Source organism: the organism of the source record quoted next, unplaced genomic scaffold (assembly GCF_019419815.1).
Source record: "Pyrus x bretschneideri cultivar Hongxiangsu unplaced genomic scaffold, Pyrus_bretschneideri_v1 Contig61, whole genome shotgun sequence".
NCBI classification, from domain to species: domain Eukaryota; kingdom Viridiplantae; phylum Streptophyta; class Magnoliopsida; order Rosales; family Rosaceae; genus Pyrus; species Pyrus x bretschneideri.
In genome coordinates, this window is record NW_025999800.1 from 345,495 (window position 1) to 358,493 (window position 12,999).

General features: G+C 37.2%; 1 protein-coding gene across 1 annotated transcript; it reads left to right on the forward strand.

Annotated features, from left to right (window-relative positions):
* The first annotated feature begins 1,867 nt into the window (after window positions 1-1,867).
* On the forward strand, window positions 1,868-12,784 carry LOC103929256 (nuclear pore complex protein NUP107). Its single transcript, XM_009338419.3, is given in 26 exon segments — window positions 1,868-2,084; window positions 2,474-2,781; window positions 2,973-3,042; window positions 3,136-3,251; window positions 3,507-3,538; window positions 3,688-3,813; window positions 4,040-4,198; window positions 5,173-5,224; window positions 5,227-5,264; window positions 5,347-5,434; window positions 5,437-5,513; window positions 5,724-5,822; window positions 6,613-6,848; window positions 6,964-7,021; window positions 7,683-7,771; window positions 8,235-8,366; window positions 8,682-8,804; window positions 9,060-9,158; window positions 9,260-9,448; window positions 9,857-10,031; window positions 10,168-10,324; window positions 10,523-10,725; window positions 10,966-11,107; window positions 11,526-11,686; window positions 11,796-11,912; window positions 12,351-12,784. Coding segments are annotated over 26 exon segments (3,195 nt in total). The 5' UTR covers window positions 1,868-2,004; the 3' UTR covers window positions 12,420-12,784.
* Window positions 12,785-12,999: the final 215 nt, after the last annotated feature.

A 12,999-nucleotide genomic window follows, 5' to 3' on the forward strand; every position in this document is an offset into this window, starting at 1 on the left:
GTGCTTTCGTTGAGAGTCTTGATCAAATGCTCGTAGAAGATTTTTGCATTCAAGATTTTTCGTTTTCTTGTTCATTTGTAGATTTTTTGTACGTTATTATTCTTGAAATTTTTATTTCTAAAAATTCTTTGATAAAACATAAAAAGAAAAGTACAATGGCAAGAGATTCGGAAACCTCGACGAATGGAAATTCCAACGTTCAAGGATTAGGACTGCATCGATCTACAAGGCTCAACACAACGATGAGTGGAGCGGTATTACCCCTATAGTGCACCATCATGGCAACCACCACGACAACCATCATCGGTAAGGCCCATAGTGTCACAACCACGGCCTAAGCCATGCCATTCAAACCCACACGGGCCCAAGCCTAAGGCGAGACGGCCCGAGCCACTTGATGCGAAAATTAACTTAACACACAAATTAAACCCTCTTTTGACAATTGTAGTATATAAGTAAGTAGGGATCGTTCTTAAACCGGGGATTATGAGGGATTGCTAAACACTTTAAACTAACTCAAATAGATAAAACTAATCTTTAAAACACTTAACTCAACTTAAAAGACTCAAAACAAGTTCACAAGACTCAAAATAAGCTAAAAACACTCAAAACTGCCTAAAACACACAAACTGGGCATATTTGACTCTAAACACAATTTTGGACGAATTTTGGTTCTAATTTGACTCAAAACACTTGAAAACACAATCTAAAACAAATTTTAACTAGTTAGACACTCTAAAATAAAGGGGGATTTGGTTTTGGACGAAAATAAAGTAAACAAAACAAGAATTTAAACTAGGCAGATTTTCACCTCCCCTCACATCCAAAAACCCACCCCACCCCCACCTTCCCCGAGCCCTTTCTCCTCTTCACCCCCACCCCCTTTCTCCATTCTCTCATATGCAACCCCACCCACCATTTTCTCCTCTGCAACTCCGAGTATCTCCGGTTTGCATGTAGTAGACACAGTTGGGCATGCTGAGTCTTTCCGGGTACAACTCGGTGCTCGTCAGCCCCAATTGCCACATTTGCTCTACAATTCACCCCCAAACCAGAACAAAACCCCAATCACAACCCCATATTACCAAACCAAACACAAACCCTAGATTATGAAATTAGCCTAAATCGAGCTCAAACAAAGCGAAATTAAAACGCAGAGCAAGTAAAAAAGTACCTTCGAGGCCGGTCTCTCTGGCTGCAGGGCTCAATTCCTGGTTTGACTCATTTCAGGCAGGCTTCTTCCGTGTAACTCTATCACAAAAATGACAGCGTGTTGGGTTTGCTGTACACCTTCAGCAACTATGAAGAGTAGAGTAAAAGGGAAAGAGAGAGCTGTACAGGATTCCCAACACCCTTCTAAAGAGGCCTTGAAGGATCGGAGAAGCTCAATTGAGTGAAAGAGAGAAGGAGAAAGGGGGTGAGGGTGAAGAGGAGAAAGGGCTCGGGGAAGGTCGGGGTGAGGTGGGGGTAGGTTCTGCGTTTTAGTAAATTTTTTTTAAAAAATAAAAAATTATTATCATTTTTTAAAATAAATTTTTTTTTTACCATGTGACACAAATGTGACAGCCACGTCAGCTTTTAATGGATCAATGGATAGAAAATGTAACAGATGTATTATATTGAGATAAAATAGCACTTAAGGTATGAAAGTGAAATGTTTTAAAGATGTTGTAAGGAATTAAAATTGATCCTAAACCCGAGATAGTAAAATGCAATTTACTATTTTTTTTAACTGCTCTAAGCATTGTTCATAATTTCCTGGGCTTTGCAATCTATATTGGTGCACTCCGTAATGTGTTGGGCTCAATGCCCAATATGCAACTGCGAGTGGTAAAAAATAAAAGCCCAAACGGCGTTATCCTCCGATCGCCTTCGAGTTCAGTCTTCCTTCCTCACACCCTCCTTCGGATTCCCGCGCTTTGAGCTCCTCTAGGGTTTAAGATTGGCTCCTTCAGAAGCCACTGCGAACCCTAGAGTTTTGAAGGCGACGTCGTTTTGGTGCTGATGGACGTAGAAATGGACGCTTCTCCAAGCTTCTTCGACCCTGAAGACCTCACAATCAGAGAGAAGTTTCGTAGATACGGGTTCGGATCCAGATTTCCCAACCTAGCTGAATTTAGTGTGTTTTTTTTTGGTTGATTTTGGGTTTTCTGGGATGAAGCTTCATTCATAAGTGGATCTTTTAGTTATTTTTTGGTGAAATTAACTGAAATTGATTTTACTTTGATTGGTAAATGTTGGTTCAAGCATTAGGGTTTTGATGTCACATTGTGAAGGTTAATTCTAATGAGGCATGATGTGTGTGTATTCCATATGGATATGTTTTGCAGTTTATATTCAAATTACTTAAATTTCGCAGTATTGTTACGAGCTTTTGCTTTTGCATGTTTGAAGTGAAATTTTCTGGGTGTTTTTGGAACCGCAAATCGTATACATTTTGTGGTTTTGACTTATTGATTTAATGTAATGCCAGGAAAAGGCACTTGACTTCAAGCATATCGCCCCACCAAGAGAATTCAGCTTCTAAATACAGTGAACCTAGGCTACTATATGACGGGCAGAATATACATAGCCCGACCAATGCTGCACTTCTTCTCGAAAATATTAAACAAGAGGCTGAAGGCATTGATGCTGATCACTTGGAAAGAACTTCTTTCTCAAGAAGGAGGTTGCCCATTGATGGTGCTGATATGGATGAGAAGCATGAGGAGGATTCACTGGCTGATGATGGAGATCCAACCTTTAGCCTTTTTGCATCGCTACTTGATTCTGCTCTTCAAGGTGTTTGAGCTAGACATACCTAATAATATAGTACTGAATTTAGACTTCTGTTTATTATGTTTATATCCATTTTCAATATTTCTTTTGAGAGTGCTTCTTCTCAGTTTTATTAATTATATCAACTTTTCCTGATGAGCAGTTTGATGTAGCATTTAATTGACTAACCTATTTATCTTTTTACTGGTTTGCAGGGTTGATGCCTTTTCCTGACTTGATACTAAGATTTGAAGAATCCTGCCGAAATGTTTCAGAGTCGATTAGGTATGTTTCTGTTATTGAAAGTACTTTTTAAACTGGTATGGAAGCTTTTAGTACCGCCATACGCATAAATGCATCTTCTGGTTTCTTCTACAGGTATGGTTCCAACATTAGGCATCGTGTTGTAGAGGACAAGTTGATTAGGCAGAAGGCTCAACTCCTGCTTGATGAGGCTGCTTCCTGGTCCCTTCTGTGGTACCTTTACGGAAAAGGAAATCTATCTCTAACTTTGAAGTTTTATTCTAATGCTAATCTATTTAAAAAAACCATTTCTAGGAAAAAACTGCATAAATTTTTGGGTGTTTTTATAGGTTTATCAACTATATACCAAGTTGTTTTATTCGTAGTTGTTGGAAATAAAAATTAATTTCTTTTGTTCCCTTTAGGTTAATAATATTTGCTCTTGGTTGCAAGTCTTACACTTATTAGCTTTGAGTTTAGTGTGACAGTTATTCTTCTTCTTGCAGGGACTGAAGAAATCCCAAAAGAGTTCATCTTGGTAATTCATCTTCCTTGTCATTAGTTGTTTGATTGGAAAAACATGTGAATTTATCTATTTTTTAATAGAAAATTTAATATATTTCGAAGTACAGGGAGGTTAGCCAAAAAGCAAAAAAAAACTCATTTAAACATATTGACTCATGACAGTTGCCCTCAACATCACACTTGGAGGCTTGCCAATTTGTCATAGAGGACCATACGGCACAATTATGTTTACGCATTGTTCAATGGCTAGAAGGCTTAGCCTCCAAAGCACTTGACTTGGAAAGAAAGGTTACCACTTTCTGCTATAATTTTCCCCAGAATATCTTTAATTGTGCACAATGATTATTCTCTGGTTAATATACCAATATGTTATCATGCAATCTTTTAGTTCTAGTGTCACATCACGGCATGTATTGGCCTGTTTACTTGGCAAAGACAGTGAGCTTTCGCTGCTTATTGTAGCTTTTTGTGTATCAGGAGGAAGTTTTGAAGTTGGAAAATTTAATACTTGTAGGTGCGGGGTTCTCATGTCGGTGCCTGTCTCCCAAGCTCTGGAATTTGGTATCATACTCAATGCTATCTTAAGAAAGGAGCCTCCAGTACAAATACCATTCATCACTTGGATTTTGATGCTCCGACACGTGAACATGCTCAACTACTACCTGATGACAAAGTATTTTTTTTTTTCTCTCACAAATTTAAGTTTTCTTAGATTTTGAAGTGCCATGCTCTATTCCTCTTCACTTGTAAGTGAGAGGTCTTAGGTTCGATCCTCGCCAAAGGCAAATTTGAACTACATTATTGCTAGCCCATTGTGAGGCTAAGCTCACCCCGTCCCCCTAGTATACATAATATCGTTTGTTCACAAAAAAGAAAATTATAAACTTTACAAATTAATTATCTGCTATAAAATGGACTTTCAAATTAACTAGGTTGTGTAGAGGATTTTTTCTATGACTGCCGCTTGTGCTTTGCTATCCTGAAGTTGCTAATGGATTAATTCCCCTAGTGGACTTCACTGTCATGAGGTTTTGGCACAAAGCTTACATTTGATCAAGTGAGCATGTAAGGAAGACAGTATAGTACGTAATGGATTATATATCAAGTTGTAAGTAGAATATTACTGGCATTATATATTTTCTTTTAAGAAGAAACAAAGAATATCAAGATGTAAGCTGCTGTGTGGAAAGATGATGGTCTTTATAACATTGTGAACTTTCTTTGTGTGTTGTCTGGAAAATGCGTTTAAAATTATTGAAAGTACTTTAGATCCCGTGGAGTTGTAACTGATACAGTACGTGTGTATTTGTGCTGCAAGACAACAAGGATTGGTCTACCCATAATTGTGTTAGGCTCTACATTATTTGTATTGAAGGGGCCAGGATTTGTTAAGTAAGAAGCAATTAATTCAAAACCCAGCTCCAACCCTCACCCCTTCTTTTTGGCTAGTGATGCACAAATCTACTTTTAACTTTAGTTATCAACTTGTAATTTTTCTATGTCAAAGAATGTTATCTAAAGGGGCTTTGTGACATTTTAATTATCTGCTAATTTCTGTTGGTTCAGAATATCTGCCATATGTAACTTCTATTTTTTTTGTGCATGTACATTTCTATCAGATCGAATTTAACAGTTTTACGCCTGCAGAAACAAGATGAATCTCTGTTGGAAGATGTCTGGACTCTTTTAAGAGCTGGAAGACGGGAGAGGCATGTCACCTTTGCCGGTCTGCAGGACAGGTTAATGAAGTTCTGAAAAATATGGGATAATACTTTATTTTATGTTAATGTTGCTCCTTAACACCTGCTAACATTTTGGTAGCCATGGAGAGCTGCAACTTTGTGCATATTTGGAGGAATTGATGATTTTCCTTCAGTTGAAGCCTTGGTGAAAAATGGAAAGAAGAGAACTTGCAAGCCATTGAGTTGGAAAGTGGCATTGGCCATCAATGGCATCTGTGGAAATGGGCATCATATTGTGCATCAGAGGTAGAGTTGAAAGGAATTGGCAACATAAAATTTCTGTCCTTTTGTATGGATTTCATACATTGTTAATACTGAATATGTAAATATTTTGTGTTCTGCTCGCTGGTCTTCTCATTGTTCTTGATGTTATAGAATTATTTGTTGCTTTTTATTCCTTTCTTTCCCCCCCGAAGTATTTTAACATGCTAAATTTCGTTTCTATCTATTTTGAAGAAAATAGCTGAGCAAGATGCTGGGAAATATGAAGCAGCAGTGTATGCAGCACAATGTAGCAATATAGGGCGCATGCTTCCAATCTGCACTGACTGGGAGGTATTTGTCCCCTTGACCCCAAAGTTATAAGAATCCTCAAAATCTTTTTTAATTTGATCTGTTGTCTTAACTGCTGATTTTTAATGTGGGTTTGATGAGTCAGTAGCTTTTTTTACATTTACTCTTTATTGTTTCAAATTATGGCGTGCTACAGTCTGTTCATAACTTCCATCAAAAATTAAAAACGCCACTTTTGTTTGGTGTGAATGTTGTTATGCTTGCTGCACTCTAAAATTAAATACAAAAGTTTATGAAATAAAAAACACATGCCACAGGGCCACAACCTGAGTACCCTCGATCTCCACTCCCTCCCTCCCTTCAACTTAAAAGTAGAATTGAAGAACCCTTCACTCTTCCTTTCCCCCATCCTTCAATTAAAAAGAGTCTTAGAGTACTTGAATACAAAAATCAGATAATTTTCTTCTTTTCTTTTGCTGCTTTCCCAATTTAACTAGAGGTTTGTTGATTTTTTTAGTGGTTGACAATACCCTTTTGTAATGGCAAGACTGCCCTAATTTAGATGCATTAACGATAGAAAGGAGGGCGATAGTTGGGCTGGTGGGACATATCAGCGTGGTTTCAGGGGGAAGGGGGCTTGCAATTCGTTTGTGGTTTTTTTATTTTTTTTTATTTTTGAGTATTTAGTGTTTCAGTTTTTCAGTAAGAGTAGAATTTGTGAACACAGATGTGTGTTGGGGTGTGACTAGACAAGCTCTTCTTTTTTTCTTTCCCTTGTAATTGCACCTTCAGTTTTAGACACTTTTCGTAAATCTAACCAAGATAGTTGCAGTCAGCATGCTGGGCTATGGCGAAATCATGGTTACATGTTCAGGTGGATTTGGAATTGGCTCATTTGGAACCGGGAAGAATGGATCAATTTAAAAGCATTGGAGATGCAATTGATGGAAATCCTGGACATAGTGACGGAGCTGTTCAGCCTTCAAATGGACCAGGAATTTGGCCACTCCAAGTTTTTAACCAACAACCACGACAACTTTCAGATCTACTCCAGAAACTTGAATCAGGGTATATATACAATGCAGTTTTCATTCTGATTTTGAGCTGTCCTTTTCTGCAGTATTGCTTATTGTTAATGAAAGAATGTTTATTTGAGATGAAAATTTTAAATTGTTTGGATTAGGGAATTGGTTCATGAAAGTGTTACTCGAGGATGCAAGGAGCAGCAACGCCAAATTGAGGTATCTTCACAAAACAATTAGTTCATTGTCTTGTTGTTTCCATGGAAAATAGTTCCACCATATAGTTTCTTTGATTGGAAACTTTTTTCTATTGTTTGATTCAATGGGAAATTTTTCTCTTGGGGAAATTTCTTTAGGACATGCATTTCTTTTTTGATAGAAATGTATTTTTGTTAACAAAAAAAGAATCACTCTTAAATCTACCAAACAAACAAAAACAGAGTCAAAGAAAATGTTATGGATAAGGTTTCCCAAACACTTGTGCTAGGTTGAAGCCTTTATCAAATGTAATTCTCAAACACTTGTGTTAGATTGAACCCTTGACAAAAATATAATGAGAAGATAATCATATTTTTTTGAGGAAAATTTTCTTAAGAGACGTTTTCAAAAACAAATTCTTTCGGTGGAAAACCTTTCCTCAAAGAAATTTGATTTCTTCTGAAACAAATTTCTATGAAATTGTGTAAATGTTATCACTTGAAATATATGTGCATGTTTCTTCTTCTTGACAAAAGAATTGCAATATGTGTACTATTCCTTTTTATAAGTCCTCACTCCTACCTGTATTTCATACTTCAGGGCCTGCTTTCGTTTCTTTTCTTTTTTATTCAAAGGAAGGATATAAAGTTTTCTGTACTTATAACAACAAATTGTCTGACAGATGAAACTAATGTTAGGAGATATCCCACAATTGCTGGACATGATATGGTCATGGATAGCCCCTTCAGAAGATGATCAGAGTTTCTTCAGGTAATGTTGGTTAATTGCATTCACCTCAGTTCTCTGACCTCATATGTGTTAGAGACAACTATGTTTCAGAGGAACAAGTGAATTCTTTGTTCCTGGGCCCTTCAACATTTGATAACATTTTGTATGACCAAATATTAAACTCACACAAACCAGCATATTTTCTGCCTCCCGGAAAGACCCAGTGACTGAGATGGCTGAAAAATGTATCAGCTCAATGCAATATGCAAGTTCTTGAAATAGATGATCACGATATAATGATTCTCCATGTTACTTTCTTTGGTGATTTCTTTTGTACATGAATGTCTTGGTTTCAACATATTTTTGTGACATTGGTTTCGATATTTTTTGTAAACAAATTTATTGCAGTTTTTCATGTTCTGCTGAAACAAACAACATAAGTAGTTGTCTAGTTTCATAGGATTGGTTTAATGACTAATGGGGCGTTGTGTTTTTTTTTTGTCAGGCCTCATGGAGATCCTCAGATGATTCGATTTGGTGCTCATCTAGTACTTGTGCTTAGATATTTACTTGATGATGAAAATAAGGACACTTTGAGAGAGAAGATTATGAATGTTGGTGATCTCATTATACACATGTAAGTAGCTTCAAATCATGTCTTTTGCAATTGTTATGTGATACGGTATTCACTATTGTTGAATAACATTTTGTGAAACCGATGAGGATGATGAACAAGAAGACAAGAACTTGGGGAAGCAATATGGGACAAAGTTTGGAGGAACCCATGAATGAGATGAGTGTGTAGAGAGGGTGGTTCTCATGCCCTTCGAGGCAGCTTGATTTTTGTCTTAAATGGACACGAAGATTTCTGGTGTATTGCAAGAGGATTGTGTGTGTGTGTGGATGCACTATTTTGTTTATTGTTTGTTAATGGTTGGTGACTCTGATCTAGGTATGCCATGTTTCTCTTTTCCATACAACATGAGGAGTTGGTGGGTATATATGCTTCTCAACTTGCACGCCACCGTTGCATTGACCTCTTTGTGCACATGATGGAACTGAGGCTGAACAGCAGGTTAATGTTTCTGTGTACAATGTTCTCCCATTACCTTTTTAACACAAAGCATGTAGGGTATTCAAATTTGTAAAATGTATTGTAAATTTTTGTTAGCAAGATATCGCAAATTGTAGGGTATTCTATGCGGGGTCCTATAATTTTTTTTCTGTGGATGGAGGGGACGTGGAGCTTTATTTATTACCTGGTATATATAATATATATATATATATATATATATATATTATTTATTTATTCTATGTCGTCTCTTAACAGTGTGCATGTCAAATATAAGATCTTCCTTTCTGCTATGGGGTATTTACAATTTTCTCCAGTGGACAACTCAAAAGGAAGTTTTGAAGAGATTGTTGAGAGGTATTTCGGTTTCTTTGTTATCCTACTTTACTTTTGGGATGGGAAGAAAGCAATTTGATTTTTCTGTACCTTATTCTACTTCTAACAAACTGTTTAAACAGGGTTCTGTCAAGATCTCGGGAAATGAAAGTTGGCAAGTATGATAAGTTATCAGATGTTGCAGAGCAGCACCGGCTGCAGAGCCTTCCCAAAGCTATGGTTATCCAGTGGCTATGCTTTACACCCCCCTCCACAGTTACTAATGTCGGGGATGTCAGTACAAAACTTCTTCTACGATCTTTGACACACAGGTAATGGTTGTACCATGTTGTATAGCTCCGTATGTGCTTGTGGAACCTTAAACTGGTTTCTGGTCAGTACATAATTCTAAAATCATCTAACAGCACGAAAGAATAGTTCAGTTCTTTTCTTTTTGTGATGTGTTAAGGATGATGTATACTTTCTTGCAAGAAAACAAAAGGTGATTTATATCTTAAAGTTGTAGTTCTCGTCTTGGTGAGGATAGTTTCCCTAATTGTTATACTGGTTCCGTGAGATTCTTTAGGTGGTATTTGTTGTCCCTAATTGTTGTACTAGTTCCATGAGATTCTTTAGGTGGTATTTGTTGCTGGTACATTCTCATTGCATCTTCCTTGCCTGTCCTATTTTGTTTCTATCTGTGATTTCCTCACTTTTAACCTCCCATTTTCTTCTTATAGCAACATATTGTTTCGGGAGTTTGCCCTGGGTTCAATGTGGAGAGTTCCTGCAATGCCCATTGGTGCTCACACATTACTTAGCTTCCTTGCTGAACCTTTAAAGCAACTTTCAGAATCTTCTGATACCGTGGAGGTTTACAACGTTTCTCAGAACCTGAAAGAGTTCCACGATTGGGTAAGCTTCATTTTTATGCCTCTCTCTCTGTCCAGTTAACAGTGTCAACTTATTGGTAAGTATGTTATCAAATCCTTGTGAAATTTTATATAACATTTACGTATGTGGATATTAATTTGTTTTTTATTTTGAGCAGAGCGAGTATTATTCTTGTGATGCAAAATATCGCAACTGGCTCAAAATTGAATTAGAGAATGCAGAGGTGTCCCCCCTTGAACTCTCAATGGAGGAAAAACAAAGAGCCGTTTCAGCAGCCAAGGAGACTCTGAATTCATCTTTGTCATTGTTACTGAGTAAGCTGATTATTTCTCTTTCTAAATGTGAAAACAAGCTCAGAAAGATATCTGGATTGGCTTGTGTTTGTTCAAATAAAATTTCCCGAGGACAATGGCTTTAGATCCATTATTGTCCTTTTTTTTTTCCTTTCTATTTTTCACCTTTTTCAGATTTAATAGTTGCTTGACATATAAGTAAGTTGTCTTTGTATATAGGAACTGAAAATCCTTGGTTAGCTTCAGCTCAAGATCATTTGTATGAATCTGTGGAACCTGTATTTGTTGAATTGCATGCCACCGCAATGCTTTGCTTGCCATCTGGTGAATGTTTGCCTCCAGATGCAACCGTGTGCACTACATTAATGAGTGCTCTTTACTCTTCAGTGAGCGAGGAAGATGTGTTGCATAGGCAACTAATGGTATGTTTATTTGTTTGCGGAAAGGAAGAAAGGATAAAAGAAACGTGCATTGATAGATTCTCAAAACTAAGAATCAAAGCTTCTCTTGGTGTGGGTTCTCATTGGTGGGAACAATAATAGAGGCTTACACTGTCCAGAATATTGTCCCTTTACCTACCTAATCTTTTATGCACAAACCTTTCCGTTTCTTTCTTCTTTTTTCTTTTGCTCACAAACAGGAATCTTTTTGTTCTTCTGTAGATAAATGTCACCATATCCTCAAAGGACAATTACTGTGTCGAGGTGGTGCTTCGCTGCTTGGCAGTGGCAGGTGATGGTCTTGGGTCACAGGAAAACACTGATGGGGGTATTCTTGGTACTGTAATGGCTGCTGGCTTCAAGGGTAAGCAATATTATTGATACTGGAGTTCTGTGTTCTTTGCTCAAGGTCCCTCTCTGGTTTTCTTTGATCTTCCAACTAGATTTTTAGGGCTCGGGCTTTTTGGCTGTGCTCAATGTGAGTGAATCTTATATTGGAAATTCTAGAAAAAAGCAAAGGTTAATAAATGGATTGTTCGGCAGCTCTCTATGTTCAACCTAACACAATCTTCACAAATTGATCAAAGTGCTGGTCACGTTGCTAGAGAGTCAAAATCGAATGAATTCTAATCAACAATTGACAACAAAATTTCTTTACAAACAGAAGAAACATTGTGAAAGTTTAACAGGATAATTGAAGGAAAAAGAAATGTACTATTCGAATGCTGAATGAAAGAAATAGTAGGAGAAAAGGTGATTGAACTGAATAATTTTCATCGCAGGTGAGTTGCCTCGTTTTCAAGCTGGAGCTACCATTGAGATTTCCCGATTAGATGCCTGGTATTCGAGCAAAGAAGGTTCCTTGGAGAGCCCAGCAACGTACATTGTGCTGGGTCTATGTCGTAAGTGCTGTATTCCAGAAGTCATTCTTCGATGCATGCAGGTAACCTTCTTCCCAAGTGGCCTTGTACTTGAAATTTATTGAATGATTCCATACAGTAACAAGAACTGTGCACACCTTTTAATTGTGTAATTTATGTCATAATATGCAGGTCTCGCTTTCGCTTATAGAGTTGGGTGTTCCACCTGAAAGCCATGATCAGTTGATTGAATTAGTTGCTAGCTCCGAAGCTGGATTTCTTCATTTGTTTAGTCACCAACAACTGCAGGTAATAGATACTTCTCATTTGTTCACCAGGTTGACAATTTATAACTTGAGGCTTTAAGCATATTGTCCCTTTGTCTATCGATCTCCCACTTTTAAACAATTGGATGTAAACGTCTACTCTTCCTCCTAAAGGCACATTTGCATCGTAAATTAAAACCCTTGCCATCAAAATTTCAACTGATAGCCATTGCCCTCTGGCCTCCGCCATACCATAACATAGCCTTCACTTCTGAGTCTTGACTTCACATCATCCACAGATTCATCACTGAACATGTGCTGGGCCTTAAATTTGTCAGTTTTGGAATTATGTACTTATAAAGTACCCCGTAAGCTTATTTGATCATTCGGAAACTTCCGTGGAGCTCCCTCTTTTACTTACCCCTTTTTGCATCCGCTGATGAACATGACCCGACTTATCGAACCGCTGTCTCATCTGCAGGAACTTTTATTGTTTGAGAGGGAATATTCCATAAGCCAAATGGAGCTTGAAGAGGAGCTTTCTTCTTGACTTGTTGGTTAAGGCTATGTCTCTTGGTGCTCGCTGCAAGGCTGATAGGGTTGTAAAATGGTACGTTCTGTAGTTTTACCGTTCACAGGTATTCCGGATCAGTGACCAACGACGGCGGCACCACCACAATTTTTTCTACATTTACCCCGCTGAACTTGAGATGGAGATAGTGACAAATTTGAAGATTTTATCGTTTGTATAGGTTTTTGTTAGACTTCTCTATGTGGGTGGCTGAAATTTGAATGATAAAGATATTGTTTCTCCTGGTGTCGACAAATATCGATGTTATATTAATTTATTTTTGTCGAAAATGATCAATGTTTTTGACAATTTTTATTTTTGTAAACATGTTCTTATTGCTACTATTCATATCGTTTTTGGAACTGTTGTTACACGCAACCGGATGTCAACTATAACCTTTTAGGCTTACGGTGGTGATATCTACATATCAATTTTTAAAATTTTTGTTAATTCATTTGATTTGATGGTTAAAAATTAAAATAATGTATAAAAAGTATAAAAGATGTGTTAAAAATAAAAAGAAGGGTGTCGATAACAGTACCTTTTGCTTAATAAAAAG